Source organism: Anneissia japonica, unplaced genomic scaffold (assembly GCF_011630105.1).
Source record: "Anneissia japonica isolate Jap-2015-1 unplaced genomic scaffold, ASM1163010v1 scaffold26_len2425191_cov177, whole genome shotgun sequence".
Classification (NCBI taxonomy): Eukaryota; Metazoa; Echinodermata; class Crinoidea; order Comatulida; family Comatulidae; genus Anneissia; species Anneissia japonica.
In genome coordinates this window covers 1,861,762-1,885,853 of record NW_022685220.1, presented here as the reverse complement: position 1 = coordinate 1,885,853, position 24,092 = coordinate 1,861,762, and the positions used below count along the sequence as shown (strand labels likewise).

General features: G+C 34.2%; 2 protein-coding genes across 4 annotated transcripts in view; one reads left to right on the top strand and one right to left on the bottom strand.

The window, feature by feature from the left end:
* Positions 1 to 8,024, bottom strand: part of LOC117109169 (ankyrin repeat and LEM domain-containing protein 1-like) — a 21,793-nt gene extending 13,769 nt beyond the window's left edge. The window contains exons 1-3 of one of the 3 annotated variants that reach the window (XM_033251423.1): positions 7,967 to 8,024; positions 1,183 to 1,266; positions 315 to 470 (exon numbers count right to left, since the gene is read on the bottom strand). In XM_033251423.1, coding sequence (XP_033107314.1) covers positions 315 to 470; positions 1,183 to 1,238 — 212 coding nt within the window. In that variant the 5' untranslated portion in view covers positions 1,239 to 1,266; positions 7,967 to 8,024. Of the gene's footprint in view, positions 1 to 314; positions 471 to 1,182; positions 1,267 to 2,437; positions 2,499 to 5,768; positions 5,788 to 7,966 lie in introns of those variants that run through there. The other 2 variants (XM_033251444.1, XM_033251435.1) reach the window with 2 other exon arrangements.
* A 1,595-nt stretch (positions 8,025 to 9,619) lies between these two features.
* On the top strand, positions 9,620 to 23,122 carry LOC117109158 (guanine nucleotide-binding protein subunit beta-5-like). Its single transcript, XM_033251414.1, has 8 exons — positions 9,620 to 9,774; positions 14,947 to 15,125; positions 15,522 to 15,598; positions 16,174 to 16,300; positions 16,490 to 16,633; positions 17,980 to 18,120; positions 18,738 to 18,834; positions 19,566 to 23,122. Exons 1-8 carry the CDS (start codon positions 9,663 to 9,665, stop codon positions 19,742 to 19,744), a joined length of 1,056 nt encoding a protein of 351 aa, XP_033107305.1. The 5' UTR covers positions 9,620 to 9,662; the 3' UTR covers positions 19,745 to 23,122.
* Positions 23,123 to 24,092: the final 970 nt, after the last annotated feature.

The window sequence follows — 24,092 nt, the reverse complement described above, 5'->3', positions numbered from 1 at the left end:
CAGCAGAGAGATGTCACTGCAGCAAAACACTATTGTACACGGTACCAACGCTGTTCTAATATAGACAATGGGTCGTGCTCATATTATTTGTTATATTTTTATTATTTATTGACTCGCATAAATAACTTTGTTCGAAGAACATTTTATGCAGTTGTACTTTGCAGCACTTCACTTGCAATTTGCAATTTCTAGTTTATATTTATTCTTTGTTGATATCAAAAATCATTTGTGTGTACTGAACAGAGTTTAGTCAGACATTACACTTAAAAGCAAAAACACCAAATAAATATTGTTGCAGAGACAAATCAACTGACCTGACATTGGGGTTACCGCCATATTGGATACATAGCTCAACAAGTTTCAACGACGTTTGGGAATCCAAACCCACCGCCAGATGAAAAGCACTGACACCATCTTCTTTTGATATGCAATTTGGATCAGCACCTAATTCAAGAAGCTGTTTACTTGTACTAAAAACAATTTAAATATTTTAATAGTGTAAAATTTTAACATTTAAAAGTGTAAAACAATATAGTTTCTTGTTCAAAATTCATTAACAAAAAACCTTTTCTTTATGTTGGTAACACAAACATAACTTGCACAGGTTAGACAAAAATGCCTGATAGAGAAATATGAGAATTATCAATTATATAAAAATAAGAGGCTATGCAAGCAACCAAACCATGTCTGCGAAGGCCTAAATTTCACCAAGATAAGGAGGACTTTCATTTGGCTAAATTGTACCAATGCACCACAATAGCTGTTTTATGGGCACCAGGTTTTATAGTCTAATTTGAATAGCTTAGTGGTAAAGATGCTTGCCTCTTAATCTCAGGGTCCTGGGTTTTTTTCACGACTAAAAACAACTCCACACCCTAAGCCTCTTAAAGAGACTTTGCCAACAAAAGCATCATTATTTCATATATTTAAAGAGAGCCCCTAAATATCAGCTAACTTCCTAGTACTGTATACGCTGGAAGTTTCACCCTCTATAAATATTGGGAAATAAAATAATTTCGGTTTTTTTTTTTTGTATGCTGCTGCTGCTTCTACTTATAGATACTCAGCACTCCTTTAATCAGGATGTCTTGCTGAGGGAGATCCACATTCCCTCGAAAAGTGATCTAACAGGTATAACTTTATTCAATGCACACAACTTTATACTCACAAGTTAAGTCTTACCTGTAATCATGCAACTTCAACGACTCCATAAGGTCTTTGTAATTAGCTTCCATCATGGAAAATCATCAAATTGAGAGGCATAACCTACATTACAACAAAACAAACATGTGGTAGGTACTTGTTTATCAAACTGGTGGTTTATACAGTAGGCCTAACTGCCTATCCCAAATCATTCCTGGGTGGGTCAATTTGTTTTTTAGCCTCAATTCATTTTTTAAAGCAGTATTTTGTAATGGTAATGGTAATGGTGGGATAAAAAAAGGTAGGACCAAGAATTTAAAAAATTAACGTATATTATATCTAATATTAAAGAGCCTATATTAATCAGAATATTTTTTAAAAATTTAATTTATTAAAAGTTAAATAAATATAAATAAATTAATAAAGTAAATAAATAAACAAATAGAAAATAAATAAATAAATAATTGATAAATTAAGCCTTCAAAAACAGGCAGACCAAAGAATGGAAAAACCAAGCAGCAACATGAAAAATGCGCACTCCTGTTGTTGAGACGGCGTCACCACCACTACCGCGTACACGCAGGTACTCCGGCGACAGTATGCTGGGCTCCGGTAGCTTCCACCTTGGATAAGCCTCGGCTCTACTACCGTGCACTGCTAAGGTGGCGACGCCGGCTCAAGTACGGGAGTTGCGACTTAATGAACAAAAAACAAAACACTTAAATACTCTTAAACTACAAAAATTGTAAAAAGATAAACTTAAAAAAGGTGGGTTTTAAGTTTCTTCTTAAATGTATGAACAGAAGTTGATTCACGGATAGAGGCTGGTAGGGTGTTCCAAAGTCTTGGTGCAGCGACAGAAAAAGCCCTATCACCATAAGTTTTGAGTCGCGATGCTGGAACGGATAGTATGAATCTATTGGTCGTTGATCTCATAGACCTACTACAAGTTACAGAAGTTGAGAAATGTATTCAGGTGTCTTGTTGTGCAGGGCTTTGTACGTAATGAGCAGAATCTTGAATGTGATGCGCTTGTCAATTGGTAACCAGTGTAGATGATGGAGAACTGGTGAAATATGTTCACGCCTGGAAACTCCAGAGACTAAACGAGCTGCCGTGTTAAGGCATAGCTGTAGTCTATTTAAACGACAGGCGGGAAGACCATACAGATTTGCATTGCAATAATCTAGCCGTGATGTTATAAGTGCATGAACTAACTTCAGAAGAGCATTTTTTGTTAGGAACTTTTGAATATGCTTGATGTTGCGCATTTTAAAAGTTAAGACTACGGTACCGTACGCTATCTCGGTAATGGTGAGCGTCCCTAGCTGTTGCCAACTCTAACCGAGAGAGCACATGGTACTGTAAATATAGACACATCAAACATTTATTTTGACATAAATAGTATAAAATGTTCTGTTGTTTTATTTGATTGTAAAAAGTTTTTAACACTTTTTTAACAGGACAAACTTGTCATATTTAACACCATTACAGCAATATAACACACTTTAGGCCAAGGTTAACTGTATATTTTATTAGAGTAAAAACCTTCATGACTAAACCAAAGCCAAAACGTTTGGCCCTACTCAAGCTGGAATACAATAAAATTTGGTATGGCATGACAACACAGGTGTACGGTAAGAATGGCCCCGGAAAAAATGGCCCAGGAAAAAATGGCCCCGATAAAAATGGCCCCAAATAACAGGTAGGTAAAAATGGCCCCAATAATAAAATTCTATATTAAAACTGATTTTTTTTTAAAAATCATTATATGCATTTTTTTTAACTGAAATAATTTAGTTTTAAAAAGGAATCTAACATCAAATAAATTGTAATTTACATTTTACTTTTTGCAGGAATTACATTCAATGATAAAATATTCAAAGATATAAAAAGGCCATGAATAACACTTTTTTATTTTTTTTTTCCCATTTAAATGTTAAAAAATAGCAACAACATAATCAATAAATCAACATAAATCATGCATTTATTAAAACTAAAATAATTTATTTGTGGCATCACAATTTTCTAGAAATTCAATCCGGGTATTGGTAAACCCCACAAACAATGAGTTTATATGAACATCTACTGTAATCATAATTAAAGGGTTTGGATATGGTTCGCAGTGTGTTTGGAGGTTTGTGGTGTATATGCAAGTATTTTTTCAAAAAAAAAATCAACATTTTAACCAAAAAATAGGTTCTTATGAATATTTAATTTTCTTATTGATATACCAAGTGAGTCAATCACAATTGAATTGTTTTCTACAGTGTATTTTGGGAGGTTTGTGGGATTTAGAAATACCATTTAATCCTACCATAATTATATACCTACCCTCACAATTACACACCATTTTAATTTTTAGCATAATTGCCATATTTACATATAGGATCTCAGTTTACATTATTTAGTATAGTTTTAGGCACTTAAATTTAGTTGGCGGGGAGTAAAAACCAAGTATGCAATTAAATAAGTTGCTTTAATGTTAGGCCTATTCCTAATTATTCAGTTTACTTTAAATACAATATTTGATTAACAAATACTTCTTTGAAGTAACTCTAAGAAGAACATTTATTGCTAAGTTTGCAAGAAGGTAAGTCTCCCTTTTCCCATAAAAAATGAACTGTTTATTTGCACTGTTTATAACATGTAAATTTATTTCATTTGATACTTACAAAAGTGAATTTTGTGGTTATCTATGAGTTGCATATTTTGGTAGTTAATTAGTGGAATAACGTTTTTAAAACTTATTTCTGCTATCAAAAAAAGTTATTCAATGGCCATTGTTTTCCGGTAATCTCTCAGTACATTATTTGCATCTGTTGTGTAACTGTATTTGTTATTGATTCAATTCTTGCTTTTTACAGCTAGTATTTAAATATTTGAAGATTTTAAAAAAAAAATCATTTCTATTACTGAATTTTTTCATTGGGGCCATTTTTACCTACTTGTCATTTGGGGCCGCCATTTTTACCTACTTGTCATTTGGGGCCATTTTTACTGGGGCCATTTTTACCGGGGCCATTTTTTCCAGGGCCATTTTTACCGGGGCAATTTTTACCGGGGCCATTTTTACCTACATTCGACAACACAATGCCACAAAGGTTGTTTGTATAGGTTAGGCCTACTGTAACATTAAAAGCAATATTATTAGTATTCATATCAAAAATATGTGCATTCACCTCAAGTTATGTTTTTCTACTTCAGTATGAATAGAAAACATGAAGCATTATATAGGCCTAGACCTACGGTACAAGCAACATATCATCATGAATGTCATTTAATTCAATAACTCTCACACTAGGCTAGGGCCTGGCTGAGGCTACAGAGTAGATTGCATCACTTAAGAATTAAATTACAAGAAGAAACACATTTTTAATTTGTTAGAAACGAGGGCCTTGTAGGTCTGTTTATAGACCAGAGATAAGAGGCTTAATACATCCCTACCGGGAATGGTAAAGCGTGCTGAGATAGGCTAGGCCTATACTTTATGGAAGTTTAAGTTTCTAGTCAAAACGGCAATAAACCAAAACAACTATAAGTCAAAACAGCATTAACTAAAACAGCAATAAACCAAAACGACAACACTTCCATTCACCAGAACGGCAATGGACTCAAAAACAGCAACAAGTCAGAATGGCAATAAACCAAAACAGCAATAAAATTTGCACAAGGCAGGATGAATAACAATAAAAGATAATACAAGGATGGCCTATGAAAGTAAAACTTATTTCCAATGTGGTCCTACCTGTACATAAAACCAATTATAAACATGGTCCTACATAAAACCAATAAAACCAATTATAAACATGAAAATGTACAAAGATTAAATACGGTAAAAATTTAATAAATTCATCATATATTTAAAATATATATAAAAACAACATTAAACTACAGACAAAATGAGGCTAAAACAATTTGTCATAGAAGTAAAAAACGTGAAAATACAATAATAATAATAATAATGATAATAATGATAAAACAACATACAAATTCAAAAATAAAAGGATTGGGGGCACAGGGTTCTCACCAGCATTTTGGATTGGTGGTCGGCAGAGGGATGATAACTGAAATTCATAAATAGCTGTTTAATTATAACGTACTTAACTTGATACCATAGCATTTTATTTAAATCATTAAATGAATTATTAAAACCATTGTGTAAATTTTCAAATAAAAGTGATGTGTATGCTTTTCACACTACTCACGTCAGTTGAAAGACCACACTTGACAACTACTGTATTCAGGTATATGCCTAACCATGGAATTTCCCTGCTAAATATAACTATTTACCACAAAATCAAAAAGATATTCTTGGCCTAAAAAGTCTGTATTTTTGTACAATATTCAATCATCACAAAAGTAAATACAATTTTAATTATATTCAAACACATTTTTACCCACGTCGTCATTAACAACACAAATGTCCAAACTGTCTTAGTCGGGTTGAGCCCTTATCGAACGTGAGGAATAGCAAAGTGAAACCATGTTGCACAGAGACAACGTGATCCACTCATATGGAGAGTATGGAGCAAGAAGTAAACCACCTCATCCGTATTTATATACAATAATAAATCATCACAAAGTGAATATCATTTTAATTATATTCAAATACATTTACCCACCTCGTACGCCCAAACAATTTTAATCGGGTCGAGCCCTGATCGACCGTGAAGAACAGCGAGTAGAAAGACCACTCTATGGAGAATGGAACAAGACAACTTCGTCTGTCATATTGCATAGAATATGCGTGCATTTTTTTAAGATATTTAATCATCACGAATAAAGTATTAGTCAAAACAAATATTGTTAATTTTATTAGAGAAAAAGACAATTATTAGTGAACCCTGGTCCACTCTCTGAGTCTGATGGGGGTACTGAATGCAGAGGCTAGAACAAGAATAAACGGCTGCAAACGGCAAAAAGATGTTGTCATGATGTGAGTAGTGAAAAGAATTTAATTAGGCTTACCAACTCATTATTACTTTTTTGAAAAGTTAATTTAACACAGTGATTCATTTAATATATTTAATGATTGAAATACATACCAACTTAAATTATGATTATTAACACATGATAAAATTATAATTTATCCAAACTGAATTTAACAAGTCTATCTACGATTGCCAAACCTCCGTGGTTGAGCCGTAAACTGTTTAAAAAATGTATGCGACCAATTCAGGGTTTCCCCATGCGCGTTAATTTGCTGTCGATTGTGTGTTGCTCAATAACAACCAACAATACTTGCCTAGGCCTAGTAATAGATCTTCCAAAATAATGTTACCACGGAGACATTAATTGATATCTTTTGTCTTATCTAAAGTAGCAAGCAAGTTAAATTGTCTAGCCAGTAGCCTGGTTCACGTCAAACTTTATCTAGATATACCCGTCTTGAAACATGATACGATAATCCCCTAATTGTGTTCGATGCCAAGTTAGAGCCAGATAAACAGCCAGCCAGTTTCAGGGCATCGACGTCACACGGTGGAAAGGCTTGTTTAATAAAACATCTACTGTGGTAAACTACTGTGGTAAACTACTGTAGAGAAGGTGCGAGTTTCCACTACCTAACCTAGCCGACCACTACGAACCAACGACAGTGCAGCAGCGTGTTCTATCGCAATCTAAGTAGTAGATTCTCTAGGCCATAGCCACATTTACTTCGATAAAAAACGAATTATTTTAATCGCTAGCTAGCATTCTTCCATTTAACAAAATATTGTTTTAATTTTCATTAAAACGTATGTATACTTTGTTGTTGCCAGCCAGAAGATGATAATATGGTGGTACAATACAACAACGCTGGCTTAGATGCCTACGTTACGTAATCGTGTCCTTGTAATCCGAGCCGACTTTACCGTTAGGCAAGTTAATTTACCGTTATTCTAGTAAAGTTAAAGTCACTTAACTTAAGTGACTTAATTCCTTTATCTAGCTATAATTGAGTGGTTCACGTCGAACTTCTAACTAGTTAAGTGGATGTATATCTAGATAAAAGTTCGACGTGAACCAGGCTAGTGAGTCATGTAATGAAAGTATTTTGTTAGCGCTTTCACTGTTCCCTGGTTAGCCTACATTGTTTTTTACACTATCAATTTCAGAATTCATGATGGTCGGCAGCCTGAAATACTGGTCAGAAATGTTGAGTGCTGGGCAGGCCCGACCACTGCCGACCAGCGTGGTGAGAACCGAGGGGGGGGGGCACGAGACAATATAAAGCAGTAAACATTCAAATACTGTAAATAAAACAATAAAATACAGAAAAAATGAGGCATCTAAAAAATTTGTCATAGATATGTAAAAATTTTAAAAACAGCAAAATTTTAAAAGCAGTAAAAAGAGCCCATGGCAATATTCGATTGCCTATAATATGGTGCTTCTTGGTATTGTCGGAATTTGTTCGTTCCTTTTGCCTTTTTAAGTTTTTGCACGTGTGGGACGTCTGTTGCCGTTTTTGGTACTTAACATTACATTGCCGTTTTCATTAATTGCCATTTTGATTTAATGCTGTTTTGACCTGCTACCAAGGCTATCCACACATAGGCCGAGGTTTAGCCTAGGCCTAGCCTAGCTAGGTACGATACTAGACTTAGCCTAGGCCTAGGCAGAAGAGAAGTAGCCATCCCCCCATCATCACTTATCAATCAGCCGCTTAACTTAGTAACTTAGTCCTCTAGTCTATCATGCGTTAAGTAGATATCAAATCGACAAATGAACATGTAATTTAATATTGTACAAAAGTACTGTAATCATCAATATAACTACGTTTAAGAACATATTTAAAAAATGTAAATTTCAATAATGGCGCCTTAAAATTGTTTACCTCTCTCATGTTCGGCTTCTAGTCCAGGATTGTACACGCATGACACTGTGACACAAAGCGTCAAATATTAGATTAAAGTGTCACCCAAAGCGTCGTAAAAGACAAGAGAAAATACCTCAAAATTTCAAATAAAACTTTGAATAACTCATTAAAGAGGATCAAAAAAATTAATATTACCTTCCAACAAGAAACAGATCGAAATAAAGGTAGTTTCACCAAATTACAGACTTTTCACAACCGTCTGAAAATGTTTGTTCTCATTGAAATAAATGTTTAAAATTTGGCCTAGTATATTTTATTTACTGTATCCTGAGTTGGTTATACGTAATTTCTATAAGTTTTCTCTTGTATTGCTATTTACTTGTATTTTGAATAAATTAGAAAAAAAAAATTACAAAATTATAAATAAATGAGGAATAAAAGAAAATTACATTCATATTTTGAGTCTGACAGTGCCATTTCCGGATATCTAGATGTGCCATGCATAAAAATTCCCCAACCGGCCGGCATGTATATGGTCTACCCCTCAGTGACTTTCTGACCCCTTCCATTTCGAATTCCAGGATCCACCACTGTAAAAGTAAACTCCTAGTAGGCCTAAATTACATTCAAATCTTGAGTCTGACAGTGCCATGTCCAGCCATGTAGAAGTGTCAGACATAAAAGTTTCTTACCTCAGCCCTAACCGTGGGTCGTGGAGTCCTATTAATTACATTGGATCACCACTTTTGTTTGTGGCGAATCATCTTCTACCTATAGTCTTATTGTTGGAAAATTGACAATAAATAATACTTAGACATATAGGGGTAGGTGAAGACTTTTGACATGTCCCTAGGGGTTCGCGAATACAAAAAGGTTAGGTTGGGAACCACTGTTATATTTTATTTTTATTAGCTACATTAGTTCTACTGCATGATAATGGACTAAAATGTTTTTTTTTTTAATTATCGTTGTTTTTGTTTGACCATTGTTCGTTTCTTTTTCTTTCTTTCTTTCTTTTATAACGAATTCAACCAACCGGTAGTTTTCAGTGGCGTCGAGAGGGGGTCAGGGAGAGGGGTCGCTGCCCCGTGGCCCGGGTCTACTGGGGGATCGGACCAAGATCGGGGTAAGAACAAAATCTCCATAGGGCCCGAGCCCAAGCCAGGATGAAAACTTTTGTTGTCAGAACAAACTCTACATTATGGTTTTATGGGCGTCTCTCAGTCTTTCTGTAATTTTTTACTAGGATGAATAATCCCCCAGGAGAATAGTCCACCCAATGCTCTCCCGTTCCAAACTAGATGCCCCCCACCCTCAATCCATATGTGCTTCACCGTCATGAAATCTCTGTCTGTGGTCATACAGATCCGGGAGGGGGGATGCCACTGTCTTGCATATAGACTTTCTTTGTGGTCGGGAATCTGCATTGGTTGGGGAACGGCCGAGTGGGGGTCCCAAGTGAAGGGTGGGGGCCATGTGAGGTGTTGCCCCGGGGCCCTTACTGGCTCTCGACGCCACTGGTAGTTTTTCAAAGAGTTATATAATTTTGTTTTTCAGCTTGGTCGACGCAGTGGACTTCATCAAGTTGTTTTAAATATTGACGCATTATCTGCGGAGTTGACGCAAACCTACAATCTGATTCGCCTTCTCACGCAATACGAAATGTTTACTCCCTCTTTGATGAGGCGATCATCATAAACATCAAACAGGGAAAATGGCTGTTCACGGAGGAGGAAGAGATGAAGGTTTAACAGTCCTTGCTAGAGAAGCAGAGTCCTTAAAGACTAAATTGGAAGAGGAAAGGAAGAAACTAAATGATATAGAATGTATGTGTAATGCCGTTTAAATAAATGGTGATTTACTAGGGACGAATTTAAGGCAATATCTTGGCTGGCCTAGCTAGCTAGTTAGTAGTGGCCTGTCCCTACATGTACTACTACTACTAGGGGCCTAGGCCCTACTACTACTAGGCAGAGCTAGCTAGCTAGTAGGCCTGGCCTACATAGCTAGAAACAAAAAAAATTGAAATGTCCCAAATATTTTTTTATTTATTTTTAATAGAAGGACCTAACTGAATGAAGAATTTTAAAGCAAAAATTATGTAAATCGGACCAATATTAGCGGAGATATTGCTATTTTAAATATGTTTTTTGCTGGAGTTAATTCCTATTGTTTTCATTATACAAGAAGTGTGTCCCTTACAGTATAATTATGTAGCATTTTAGGCTATATTAAAATAATACTTGACAATTACTAACGATTATAATTTTAGTATATATATTTTATATTAGATTTAATAATTTTTATCAACTTATAGATTCTACGTATAATAAATTATATTGAATCGCATAACTCTTAGCCTAATTGCAGGCCTCAGACAACACAGTGGCCAGCGAGAAAAACATCGTTTACCCCGCGCTGCAAATTAACGAGGGTGCCCTCTATTCGTACGAGCCTAGCTGCGGTACGTGATAAGACAATAGAATTTTTATGCCATCTATTTCAATTAATATGCACACAAATATTATTTAAAGCTTACTTATCTTTATAGTTTAAAAACTGAAGAAAACAAACATGTTAACCAAAAAACTAGCAACGGTTTCCTTTTATTATTGAAAATCGACGAAACATTGGTTGTACTAAAAAAAACTTCAACTAAATCGATTTGCGCGCTTAAAAAGCCAATAACTTGGTCCAGAAATCATTTCTGGAGTGTTATCTGGAAGTAATTCGGTCAAATTGTTGTATACTTCTGCGAAATACCTAATTAATATATTGGATATCTTATCTTCGTCGGGGCACTATTTTCTATCGTGATGTTTGTATTGCCGATCTATAGCGCCCTCTTTCGGTTTTGTATCTAGCTACCTATTACCTCACTAACGTACCCCCTGTCACGTTCTTGCATTTAATTATTCATAATATTATAATATATAATAATATTATTTCATAATAACACTCTAATTATTAGTTACAAAAAATAATGGAGTATTACAGTATACTTTCACATAGGTCAGGTTAAATGCATACCTGCAACCGTCCCGATTTAATCAGGATCGTCCCGCTTTCCGATGTCAAAAACACCAAAAAATCAGGACGTCCTTATTTTAAGAATTTAAAAAAAAATAAAATAAAAATTACATTGTATTTGTAAGAAGTGATAATTTGAAGTAATATTAGTCCGTAGTTCCCTGGGTACAATCCCATCCGCATGAACGCGAAATTGGCCTGATTTTGAGGGGTGGAATTATACCCAGGGATTCCCTTGTGCATGAACAGAACAAAAATGACGATCGTTTTGCAAGGTGGTAGATGCATTTCAACGATTGACCTACGATTCAATAACCTATCAAAAACAATATTCCAGTGAAGAAATCAGTCTTGAGCACCAAGCAGAGAACACCTAATTGTAGTTTAGTAGGCCTAGGCGCCTAGCTACAGTACCTAGGCCATATCTTGGTCTTACATCGCGCTAGGCCGGCCTTTGCCTAAACTTGTTTTCTTGCATGATGTAACAAGTTATTTTTAGCAACGAATATCTGTGGGAACACACAAGTCTTCCCACTGTGAATTAACGATCTGATCAGCCAACTGGGTGGGTCTTTTCAGGGACGGACCGCAGTGTTGTCTATATTTAGCCGCAGTTTACGGCGACCAATACCTGTTCTAAGTTTCAAGTCGGCATAATTCGGAGACAATTCCTTTATTCTTTGTGAGCATTTGTTAAATTTACCGACCTAGGCCTAGGCCTACTCACCCAATTTATACCTTCAGACCCTGTACGTGAAGTTGAGTGTAAAGTCGGGGGTAGGATTATACCGGGGAACTACAGTAATATTTCATAGCAGTCCAGTAGTGACTGAGAGAGTTTTCTCTATTGTTGAAAAAAACAAGACCAAGCATCGAGCTAGCATGAAGTTGAACAGAGATATTACAGTAAGTGTCATTTGTCTAAATAATGACGTTATGACTCCGATAAGATTAGTGAAACAAGCAACATACTGTGTCCTTCATGGTGACGTCTGTATGCCTACTGATTAAAATGTAACTTAAATATTTGTGTTGGTTGTGAGGTAAATAAACAGTACATTTGAAATTAAGTAACTCTTGTTTTATTTAAAGCAACTGTACAGGAATTAGGATATAATTACCATCTTACAATTGTTTGGGGTGGGGGCATGCCGGGGGAGGCGTGGTACCAATGAATAGCGTTCCTATTTTTGATATTCAAATGTCGGCAGGTATGTAAATGTTACACAATATCAGCAAAAAGGTAAAATTAATTATGCCATCCTTTCTTATGAAAGCTAACACATTGTTAGTGTATCATTGGCCAAAACTCCTAAATACAACCAGGGAACAGTTAAATTATGGTAAGCTTTAAAACTACTTTTATATAAATCAGTAACTGATGTTATACTATATCCACAGTATGAGCACAATTGCACATTTCATTCAGTTCATCATTAGCACAAAAGAAATATGTTGAAGTATAAAATAAGCCTAATTTTCTTATGTTTTGCAATCTTAACAGAATATAGTGTCTTTCAGTACTGTATACTTTTGAATAGTGCCACTGGATAGCCAATCTAGTCTCCACGGTATAGCCATATTATTAATATGGGTTTCTTCATTGACGTAACCAATCTATCTAATTACTTTCTTTTTCAAAATGTTGTTGATTGGAAAATGAGTTAAAATATATGAATTGTGAAATTGATAGAAATATTAACAAAGGAACCTTTAAATTTTCAATTTTTTCATTAATTTTGACTGATTTCTTTATTCTGTGCCTTATTAAATGCAATAGATTAGCCTAGTTTTTTAATTGTCCAGAGTCTCCAATAGTATGTTCACCCATATTTAATAGTTTATTTTTAATTATATATTCATCAGATCTTATTTTGTTAGGTTCTACATAACGATATACAATGTGTTACCTTCATTATTTTCTGATTATATTCGACGTAGATTTGGAGAGTATAAGATGTAATTTCATTTCATTTATCTCTTCCCAATAGTACAAAGGAAAAAGACAACCATAAGAGAGAGGGTGGGGGATGCGAACAACAATGAGAGATGGGATTCCAGATAGTGTACTAAAATCACTATCTAAGTTGATCTCCCAAAACACTCTGTCCAAAAAATACAATTCACAAAAAAAAAAAGACAATAAAAATGTTAACATTAATATACATTTTCTATAGTAAAACATTTATCATATAAAATATGGAATTTAAATACATTATGGAAATTTTTCTAAAACGGTATATATAATAATATGTGGAAGTTTCACCTTACCAACCAGTGTTGGCAAAAGTTGGGAGGAGGGGATACGGTATTTAATTAAGTTGAAGGAGATCTTAGTTTAAAACTTTTTATAGTTTAATTTTTTGTTTATTCTGTATGAAATATAAGGATCAAGAAATGACTAGCCCAATTGACATTTGGTTTTCTGTTTAAATGACTTAGCCCTTGTTTTATTGTCTGTGGTATGAGCAAAGAGTGCATCTCACAATTTGTTGTACCTTACGGGGCCTAGGCTAGGCGCCATAAGCCTGCAACCTCAGCTGCTGGCCATCACATGCACTGTTAGAGAGAGACAAGTTTACACACATTTACAGTAGTCACACGATATTCCTAAATTTTATATGGTATTAAAGAATCCTACAATGAACAATGTTTATCGAAACATGTGTTTTATTTAATAAATTATTTTCCTGTAGGCCTAATATTCAAACACATTGATTGATGATGACTGAAGATTGTGGTATGTCATGGTACGAAAATTAAGTTTCTATTTTAACTTCTTAGTATACACTGCGCAGTGGTTGAACATTTGCAATCACAAGCAGTGGTGATCAGAACCTCCCTAATCAGTACACTTACTGAGTAGGTTAGAATAAGCCTACTGTAGAATTTACAATCATTTTTCGAGCTGAACATCGGAATTTAAGGTCAGAATATTGATTCAATAATTGAATTTCTTTTAAGTTTATACACATTTAATATAATCCACCAAGTAATTGAAAATACAATTTTTAAAATATTCTGATGTTGTTAACTTTTCACAAACATGTTGCAATTTGTGGAGATTCCCCATTTAGGCTTAGGGCCTAGATCTACATTGCATCGTCGTCTGCGAGTTTAGGCCTTGAATTACTGACAATTCTTGCTGTTTGTTGTTCATTATCATCTTTAAAAAAGTTTAAATTAATTTTTGGTGTAATTCAGTGATTAGAAAGTGTGACCTGAAAATTATTTGCGGCATAAAACTTTTGTGAATCATAAATTATAATAGTTTATTTGGATGCGAGTTTTGTGTCAGGAAAACATCATATGACTGATGTTTTGCCTTACCTGACATGTTATTGTACCGAATACTCACTACTTCCCCAAATACTAGCAAAAAAAAATCGTAAATGATTCGTGTGGGAATCGAACCCACAACCCCAAGGTATCTAGCCTGAGGTTACTATTATGTTCTCTTTTAAAACAAACCCAGAAAACTTGACGCTAATTGCTTAATACTGTAAATAAAAAGTTAAAGATTAAGAAGAAATTAAAAAAAAATAATAATCTGAGTAAAGGAAAGAAAGGAAAAGAATAGAAAGAAAGTACATAGAGAAACAAAAAAGGACATGGTACAGTAATGAAAGGAAAGAAACAAGAAGGGAGTAGATATAAGTATAGGAAAGAAAGAAAAAGGGAAATGGTAAGGATAATTGATAAATTGTATTTAAAATTTCGTCAGTTAATTTATTTATAATTGTAATTATAACAAACATAATACTGTTTGACTAGTAAATTTGTGAAATTTTGCCTCACTGCTTTGCTTTACCAACAAATCAATATATTAAATTAGTATAATAATTTTTCTTTTTGTCAAAGGTCACTGCGCCTCGGAATAGCATGCTAGATAGATGGCGCATTACAAGTGCTATTTTATTATTATTATTTATTAATTACAAAATGTATATTTCATTTTCTTTATTCAGTGATGGTGGTAGCTGAGAAGCTTGAAGCACTCCCTCAGCTGAGTATGAAACCTAGGCGCATCCTTAAAGGACATCAAGGAAAAGTGCTTTGCATGGAGTGGGCGAGGGATAAACGACATTTGGTCAGCTCATCCCAAGATGGAAAGGTGATAGTTTGGGATGCATTCACCACTAATCGGGTAAAACATCAACTATATTTTGAAAATATTATTGTCAGTGTGAACTGTTGGATGAATGGATATGACAGCCAATGCATGATAATATTGAGGGAGGTGTATGGGTAATGATAATGTCAGATTTGTTTAGTTAAACAGATGGTAATGATGTTACTGTAAAAGTGATGTTGATGTTGATGATAATTTGTGGTATGTGTTGGTAATAGTGATGAGTGTAGAATAAAGATGATATGATATTGGGAATTATGACGATGATGGTGTGGTAGGGTGGTGACGTCATTGAACAATGATGATGATAACAGCAATAGTTTTTAGTGATGATGATGATGATGATGACAAATAGCAATGTGTATTATAATTCAAATTCTGGTTACTAACAATGTTCATACTCATCTACAGGAACACAGCATCACCATGCCAACAACGTGGGTTATGGCTTGTTCTTATGCACCTTCTGGAACTATGGTTGCTTGTGGGTGAGTACTTGGCAGTTTATTGGAATCTTTATGTACTAGTAAGCTATATACAGTAACATCTCCCAATTACGAACCTCCCATTTACGAACTCTTGATTTTACAAACCCAATTTGTGGCGATGACGTCATTACGAACGACCGTTTTTAACTACAAAAACACTAAAATTGTATTTAATAGCCTTCAAAATAATATAAAGTGTTGCATCAGGTAAGATAGAAAACATTTAAACCAATTAAGTGACATAAAAATAAGTTTAAAGCAATTGTTATCATTCGTTTTCAGCCAAGATATATTACATTTGAGCTGTGCATGCTTGTTGAGAAGAAATGTATAGTAAATCTCACTTTTTTGTTAATTGGGGTCGCTATTCGCTTGGATTCGCGATCTTTATGAAGAGAATAATAACACTAGTTTCACCACACTGCGATGCTATTAAAATTTGAACTCTCTGAATTACGAATTTTCTCATACAAACTCTGTTTGGACAGAGGGGTATGTAATTGGGACATGTTACTGTACTTAGTATTTGTACTCTGAAACAGACTTATAACATAAATTGATTGTGTTTCCTTCAGGGGACTTGATAATAAATGTTGTGTATACATGTTGAACCAAGAAGAAGATCTGTCAAGTAAAAAGAGAGCCGTTGCTATGCATACCAGCTATGTATCTTGTTGTACTTTCACAAATTCAGATCAACAGGTGAGAAAAATAAAACCTTTATTGATCAAGATTTTGCCACTCTACTTTAAATTCAACCATTTACCAAGTAAAATTGTATATAGTTAAGTTAAGCTGAATATTTACTATACATCATAGAGCCACCTAAAAAGAAAAAGATAAGGCATTACAAATAACAAAATAACAATTATTTGCCATGTTTGATATCAGATACTTACAGGAAGTGGTGATAGTACCTGTGCATTGTGGGATGTTGAAAGTGGTCAGCTGTTGCAGAGTTTCCATGGTCATGATGCTGATGTCATGTCACTTGACCTTTCACCCTCAGAGGCCTGCCATACTTTTGTATCTGGTGTAAGTATTATTTGATTTTTAGGGAGATATACAAAATATTTCATTTAATGTATAATATTGTTTATTTTCATGAATAAAAAGATAAATGGATTATTTTATTTAGAAATCATTTAAAAAATGATATTTGGCCATTTCATAAGTGCAGGGTCCATTTGATGTTATTGTCTTCATATCTTAAATGTAATATTTAGCGTAAATGCTTGAATAAGCGGTCTCAAATAAGCGCCACACCAAACATGATTTTTTTCGTTAAACGCCGCTCTTGAATAAGCGCTTCATCGAGAGTATACATTACCCTGTGTGAACACTTTGAGAAACAGGGTTTTAAATACAACATATACAGTGTTAAAATGAGTAAATAACACAATGAAGAAACAAGAATTTCTTTATAAAAATTTGTCTACGATGCATTAGGACCTATGATAGACCTACTGAGCTACTGGAATACGTGAAATAGGTTACATGGGAACGGTCATGGAAAGCGCTGCGTAAATATTTTTCCATAAGTGCCGCTCTCAAATAAGCGCCGCACTGAAGCCTCCAAAAATTTTATAAGAGCCGCGGGGCTTATTCAAGCATTTAGGGTACTTTATGGTTATGGATGGAGGGAAGAGATATGCTGTATGTATGCATGGGTGGTAGGATATATGAGTATTATTTCTAATAGTGAATTATTTACAGTTTAAAGATGTATTGTCCCTTGCTAATGTCAAAAAATCATAAAAAAATAATTTTGAATAAACTTGCTCATATTGCAATAGCATACAAATTATTAACTTGTGCATAAAAATTATTGAACTTAAAAAATGTGTACCCTGATTTTTAAACCAAAAAATTATAATAAAAACAATAAAACACTTCCAGTGACTGGAAGTGTTTCTTTTATTTTTCGCTGTAAACTGATGGGTAGACATTTTTTAATACACTAATTTCTGTGTTCAAGTTGATAACTTTTATTTTACTTCAAAATGGGCAAGTAAATTTCAAAAAATATTTTTATGATTTTTTTGGTATTTAGCATGTGACAATACATCTTTAATGTGTGTTTGAATTGGCTTGGTAACAATTTAAACACACATCTTTAATGTGTGTTTGAATTGGCTTGGTAACAATTTCTGATTTATTATTTTATTGTAATCTGTGTATGTATTCATTTTTATGGATTATTGAAGACTTTCAACAATTGATTCAATTGATACTATTTTATATGGTATTAAAATTATGATTCACTCATATTCATTCTCTAAAAATAATTGCTTTTTGTTCAAGATATTCAATGTAACCATGTAGTTTGTAATGTGCTGCTAAATAAATACTGATAATTTGACATAATTTATTTGACATAGGGCTGTGACAAGCAAGCATTAGTTTGGGATATGAGGAATGGTCAGTGCGTACAGTCGTTTGAGGGACACCAGTCGGACATCAATGCAATCCGTTTCTTCCCTAGTGGAGATGCATTTGCTACAGCCTCAGATGATGCTACGGTCAGTTGTTTATACTCACGATCTGTTTATAATTATTGTTATAAATTACCTTCCCTGTTTAAGTTATGTAGCATCTCTGTGACAGTGTATTAGTAGACTGAGGTGTCGTCTGTGTACATGTGCACGATACTCACTCCATGATTTTGAAAAATCTGATAGAGAACATGGGCCCTATCAAAGAAGCTTGGGGTCCCTTCGCCCAAGGTGACAATTCATTTCCAAGCTTACATGTTGCTTTTTTAAAGAAAGGTATTTATTTATTTATTTAAAAAAAAAAATGACGTGGGCTAAAGCCCAACACAACAAGTGACATCTCTAAACCCCTGGCCAACAGCAATAAGATAAAATATATAAAAACATATAAAATACATCTTGCTTCCTTTCGTTTGGGTGTCACAAACCTAATAAACAAGATGGTCTTCAACTCAAAATGTACCCAATTATTCAAGTGAAACACCATGTTTTTTTCTTCATTGTCTATTGTCTTGTTCAATTGTGTTATATATATCATTATTATTTTTTGTTTTTACACATTTTGTATAATAATAGCAATCTTATTTCATCTCAGTTAAAGTAACACATTCATTTTACCAAGTTTTTGTTTGTTTTATTAATAGTGCCGTTTATATGATTTACGTGCTGATAGAGAGATCAATTGCTACGGCAAAGAAAGCATTATCTTTGGTGCAACGTCATTGGACTTTTCACTCAGTGGTGAGTAATCAAACAGTTTTAAAGCTTTAAAGCATAGCTCTGGGGAGGCTATTTTTTTTTTGCTCACGTTCTTATTCATGTTGTCATTGTTGTTGTCGTCGGTAGTATATTGTTTGTTACCAGAAATTAATAAACTGTTAATTAAATATCAGTATAAAGTACTGCTCGAATTGCATCCGTCATGAGCATACAACACATTATGCAATCCTTAAGTGAAGGGAGCCCTCTAACAAACCTCTTAAAAAAAACCAGTATTTGTTTCTCAAGCTCTCAAATCGCGAGGAATTTTGCATCTATTTAATCATCATATTCAGCTTTATAATTTAACATTTTGAGTGAATGTCAAAATACATATTAAACAAATATGCATGGAAGTTTTGTTTGAGTGAAATCCACAATCTAAGTATTTGAGAAGGTATAAAAACTATTAAATAATGAACTTGTGTAAGGCCTACATTGACATTAGACAGGCTTTGAAATTACTGCATTAGTGAAATTATTACAATGAAGCAAAATTAATCAATAACAAAAATAAAGTCAGTCTATTGTTTATGCATACCAATGGGTCTACGTTTAATATTTACATAAACCTGTGGCTTATTATCCCTCAACACAAATTCTGGACCTATATTGGTTGTTTTTGATTCATGTCTCTTACATGGTAAATTCTTTGCTGTGATGTATATTTTATTAAATTGTGTTTGCTAGATTTTTATCTAATTATTTCACAGGTCGTTTATTATTCGCTGGCTATAACGATTATTCGGTCAACATCTGGGACACGCTGAAAGCCACCAGGCTAGCAATGTTGAACGGTCATGAGAATAGGGTAAGCTGTCTGTGCATCTCCCCAGATGGCACAGCTCTGTGTACTGGAAGCTGGGACTACACTCTTAGAATTTGGGCCTAAATAAAAATGACAGTAGGGTGAGCTGTCATGCATCTGCCCCGATGACACAAACTTGTGCACTGAAAGCTGGGACTTCATTTCGGCCTAACTGACGGTTTTACCAACATAAAAATTTAACAGTTTCATATAGTAGGTGTATAGTTAGTGTTTTTATAGTACCAGGAGTCGCCTACAAAAAATCAAATGTGTGTATTGTGGATGGCGACATTTTAAGTTTATGTTTATTTCCTGAAAAGTACTGGAAAGATGAGGTGATGTACGAATTTGCCGATTTGTTTTAGGCAGCAATAAATAAACCCATCAAATTTTTAAATAGTATGCTATGTGGCAATTCCTCAAATAATGTGAAATGGTGTTCCTGTAAAGCAAGGAGCACACTATCAAATGTTTGTCAGGGTTTGTTCAGATATAATCTGATTCATAAAGCATTGACCAACTTCCAACAAACATGGAAATTTACACAACTTGTTTGGTCAGGTATTATATAGACACATCCAATTGTGAGTTCTTGAAAGGGGACCATTTCTGGGGACCTTCTTGGGCTCCCTCACACTCCCCCACACGTCTTGTTTATGTCATGTTTTGGCAAGTCTTTTGAATAGATAACAAAACACAGTACGTATGTCAAATTCCAGTATTTACATCAAACATTGTCCATTGTGTAGGCCAGATAAAAATCTGACAGATTAAAATCTGCTTATAGTTAAATTTTTATGTGTTTGGTAGGAAGTTGAAAGATCTTAGATATTTAAATAGTTGTTAAGATTTTTGATATTCATTTAGAAACAATGTGCAATTTCTTGTGGTATTTATCTTTGTATAGAACAATGATATATTATATGTATGTATGAAAGAAAATGATGAGAGTGTTCTAAGATTTAGCAATTATTAATACGATATTGTATCATATTTAACAGTGTAACTTTGAATAGATTTATGTAATGAGAATCAGCACAAGCATTGTATTAGTATGCCTAATTAAATAAGATTGGAAATGCTGTTAAAGTGAACGAATGCCCATCAGAAGATGCAGTCAGTAAACAAATGTTTATTAATAGCATTGCAATTAATAGAATGGACCATTTAGGTATATAGTACTCTTTTGTTGGGAACAATAGTTTTATATACATGTGTACATTATTAATAATGGGATGAAATAGACCCATCTTTTTGTTACCTTAGTTTTTACTTTTATTTTTTTTGTATATCAGTTGACACTTGATGTTGATTATTAAATATGTTTATTAATATATATTATGGTTATTTATAGTTATGTTAACATCATTCCCTTTTAGATTTTATTTTTCATGTTTTGTTGGTGCTTCGTTCCATCAGTTTTTGGTGCTTGAAATATAAATGAAAGTGATAGTTCATTTAATTATGATAACATATGTTGGAATTAGTTTTTTAAAGTACTTCTCTAATTATTGTCGACAGAATTTATGGAATTATTACACATTTTGAGACAACAAATGTAAAAATTCAGTGGTTTTTTCCTGAGCTGCATCGTCATAAAAGCACACCGAATAAAATTATATATATCGTATCTTAGCCAATCATGTGAGTGATCTTTAGGATGATTTATTTCAACAGGCAAATAAGGATAAATGTGTGGCTGGAGTTAATTATGACATCAACTTTTGGGAGATCCACTTTATTTATTTGTGATATGTATTAAAGTGTACAGGTGCAATAGTATTTTTATTAAATACCAGTGGGGATCCAGAACAGTAACATGGAAAATCCCCACCCCCAGACTTCCACCCTCGTCCACCCTCAGTTTGAATATAGTAAACAACCCAGCGAAAATTGTTTGAAGGCCAAAAAAAGGTCTACAAAACCTGTATATTATTAATTCTGTATCATACTGCAGAATATATGTAAGCCATTCTATCGAGTTAGGCACCTCTCTGTGTGATACCTGAGTTGTCTATTTTAGTGGGTGAGCTTTTTCTTATGTCTATTGTACTGCTAGGGGTTCATTTTCAAATGAAGATGGGGGCACATAGGCCCTTGGATTCAGTTTTTGAACCCATATCAGGAATATTTCAATTTTGGTGTTAAAAACTATGTGTATGGAGTAACATCGCTTTTACGATTCGAACTCTTATTAATATTCCTGAACAAACACACTGTGACCTGACTAATAATGATTTTGTCCAGACTACATTAGTGCATGTTTGTTCTATTAGATGTATTTGGTCAACTCTTCTAAGTAGATGAAATGAGTTGTAAGTATGTTATTTTACTTCATAAGTATTCAGTTTACTGTATCCATATATCACATGGGAACTTAAATTTATCAACTATTATACTATTTTTGTTTTAATGATTCGTAGAGATAAACCAAAATTTTACATATTACCTTTTGAAACTTTATGTTATAGAATCATTTTAACAGTCTGATGACCCTACCCTACATATATTTTACCTCAAGATTTCCACTGTTAACAAGTGCATGTTATTATTAAAGTATTTATGAATTTGACATTTTAAGACAACTTGGCATTTTTATTTTAGCATATTTTGTTGAGAAACATGCTGAGTGTTAATTTTCTATACAGGGCCCAATTTTGATTTATAAACCAACTCTCAGAATGGGAGATTTAGTAGGGAGGACACCGGCGGCTCCAGAAATTTTCTGATAGGGTGTCCGACATGTTCAGCAAGGTGATCGAACCAAATGGCCAACTAGAGCCAGGGTCTCAGAATGCAGAGTCCCTGGTAGGGTTAGCGGGAAGTTATGGCTTAGTATGTCAGCACAGAGGGATGGACCATTTGGTAAATAAGTAGGGCTTATGTATTCTACTAAAATACAGTATATATCGCAAGGACAAGCCAAACCAGTCACTCGTCGCAAATCCTGTTTCAGAGATATTGGCCAAAACATGCTGGAATATCAAATTTTTTTGAAATCTATTTTATTGCACTAAACTAACTTTTATTTTCCCCATTTCAATGTTAAAATAACAGTTTCTAACGATTTGGTGATGGTTTCTGCTTGAGAAGTGCCCAAAATCAAGGCTGATTTCTCAAATATTGTTCTTTAAACAGGTGTATGTTTAAACGGTTGTAACTTCTTAAGGAAATGTCGGATTTAAATTATTCTTTTACCATTTTATAGCAATCATTTTACTGTTGAACACTATTAATAACTAAAAATTGAATTTTGTTACGATTGACTTGGTTTGGCTTGTCTTTGCCACATATATTACTACTGCACCAGCGGAATTTACAATTATAATTTTTCCCTAAGTTTAATAAATGTTTCATAAATATATATATTTATTTGCATGCTGTATTAACAAGTTCTATTATATGTAGATTGTATTTATGATTTGAGATGGTATTAAAATTCAATCATCTTTGACAAATTTATGGAACTGTACGTGCTGTGTTACTTTCTGTTAATATCTTGTTTTATATTAATTGAAGGATATACTGTCCCATGAAAAATACCAAAATAAATCACTAGATTTGAACTTGTCGCTAAGGACAAGTTTGGTGATCCGCCGTACTTTGACCCTCAGGAAGCGCGTGCGGTGCAGGTTGAAAAGTTTTATATGCTAAAATATGCTCTAATTAGTTTTAAAAAAGAGTAATTTTGAGCATTTTAAAAGATTTAAGCATGCGTACACGCGCACGTCTTGATGCCCGTGAGCTCGGTAATGGCACAAAATGTTGACTCCTGTTATGAATATCGTGTCAGAAACCCAAAATATGTAACCAGAGATAGGCCTGACACCTGTCACGCCAAAATTGGTCCGGGCTAAAATTGATCCGGGGGACCGATTTTAGCCGCTAAAAGTTGTCCGGAGGAATGATTTTGGCCGGCCAAAATCAGTTCTTGGATAATATTGGTCCGACCTGGACAAATTTTGGCTTAGCCTAAATCGATCCGCCTGCACCTGCTAAGTGCTACACTATACGAGTTCGTACACAACCAATTACAGCACAGTGAGTGCTTACCTATCAGTCCGCATAGATTTTGAGGGAAAAAAGCTTTTGGTAGGAAATTAGAAATTGAACGACCAATGAAAATGAAGGTGATGGGTGAAGTCCAATCTTGAGCCTATTTTGCATACATCGCCGTATATAAGGCTAAGCAGCTGTATGCCAAGGAATTCATTTGATAGCAGAGGCTCTACACAGGGTTGGAACGCCGCCTTCAGCGGCGAGTGCGAAGCACAACTCAGGGTCAAAAGTGGAACGTGAAATTTGGATATGGTTTTGTAGTCAGATTTGCGAGAAAAACTTCAGCTACCCGTATTTCTCGGCTGAGACGTCAGTGGGAGCTGTAATTTGTATGGCAAGGAGATTGAGCAACCCTTCATTCATATTAAGGAAA

Coding starts and splice junctions, on each gene's coding strand:
- LOC117109158 (XM_033251414.1), top strand. CDS start 9,663: ATGGCTGTTCACGGAGGAGGAAGAGATGAAGGTTTAACAGTCCTTGCT. Junction 15,126..15,521: donor ATGCATTCACCACTAATCGG/GTAAAACATCAA, acceptor ACTCATCTACAG/GAACACAGCATCACCATGCC. Junction 16,634..17,979: donor GCCATACTTTTGTATCTGGT/GTAAGTATTATT, acceptor TATTTGACATAG/GGCTGTGACAAGCAAGCATT.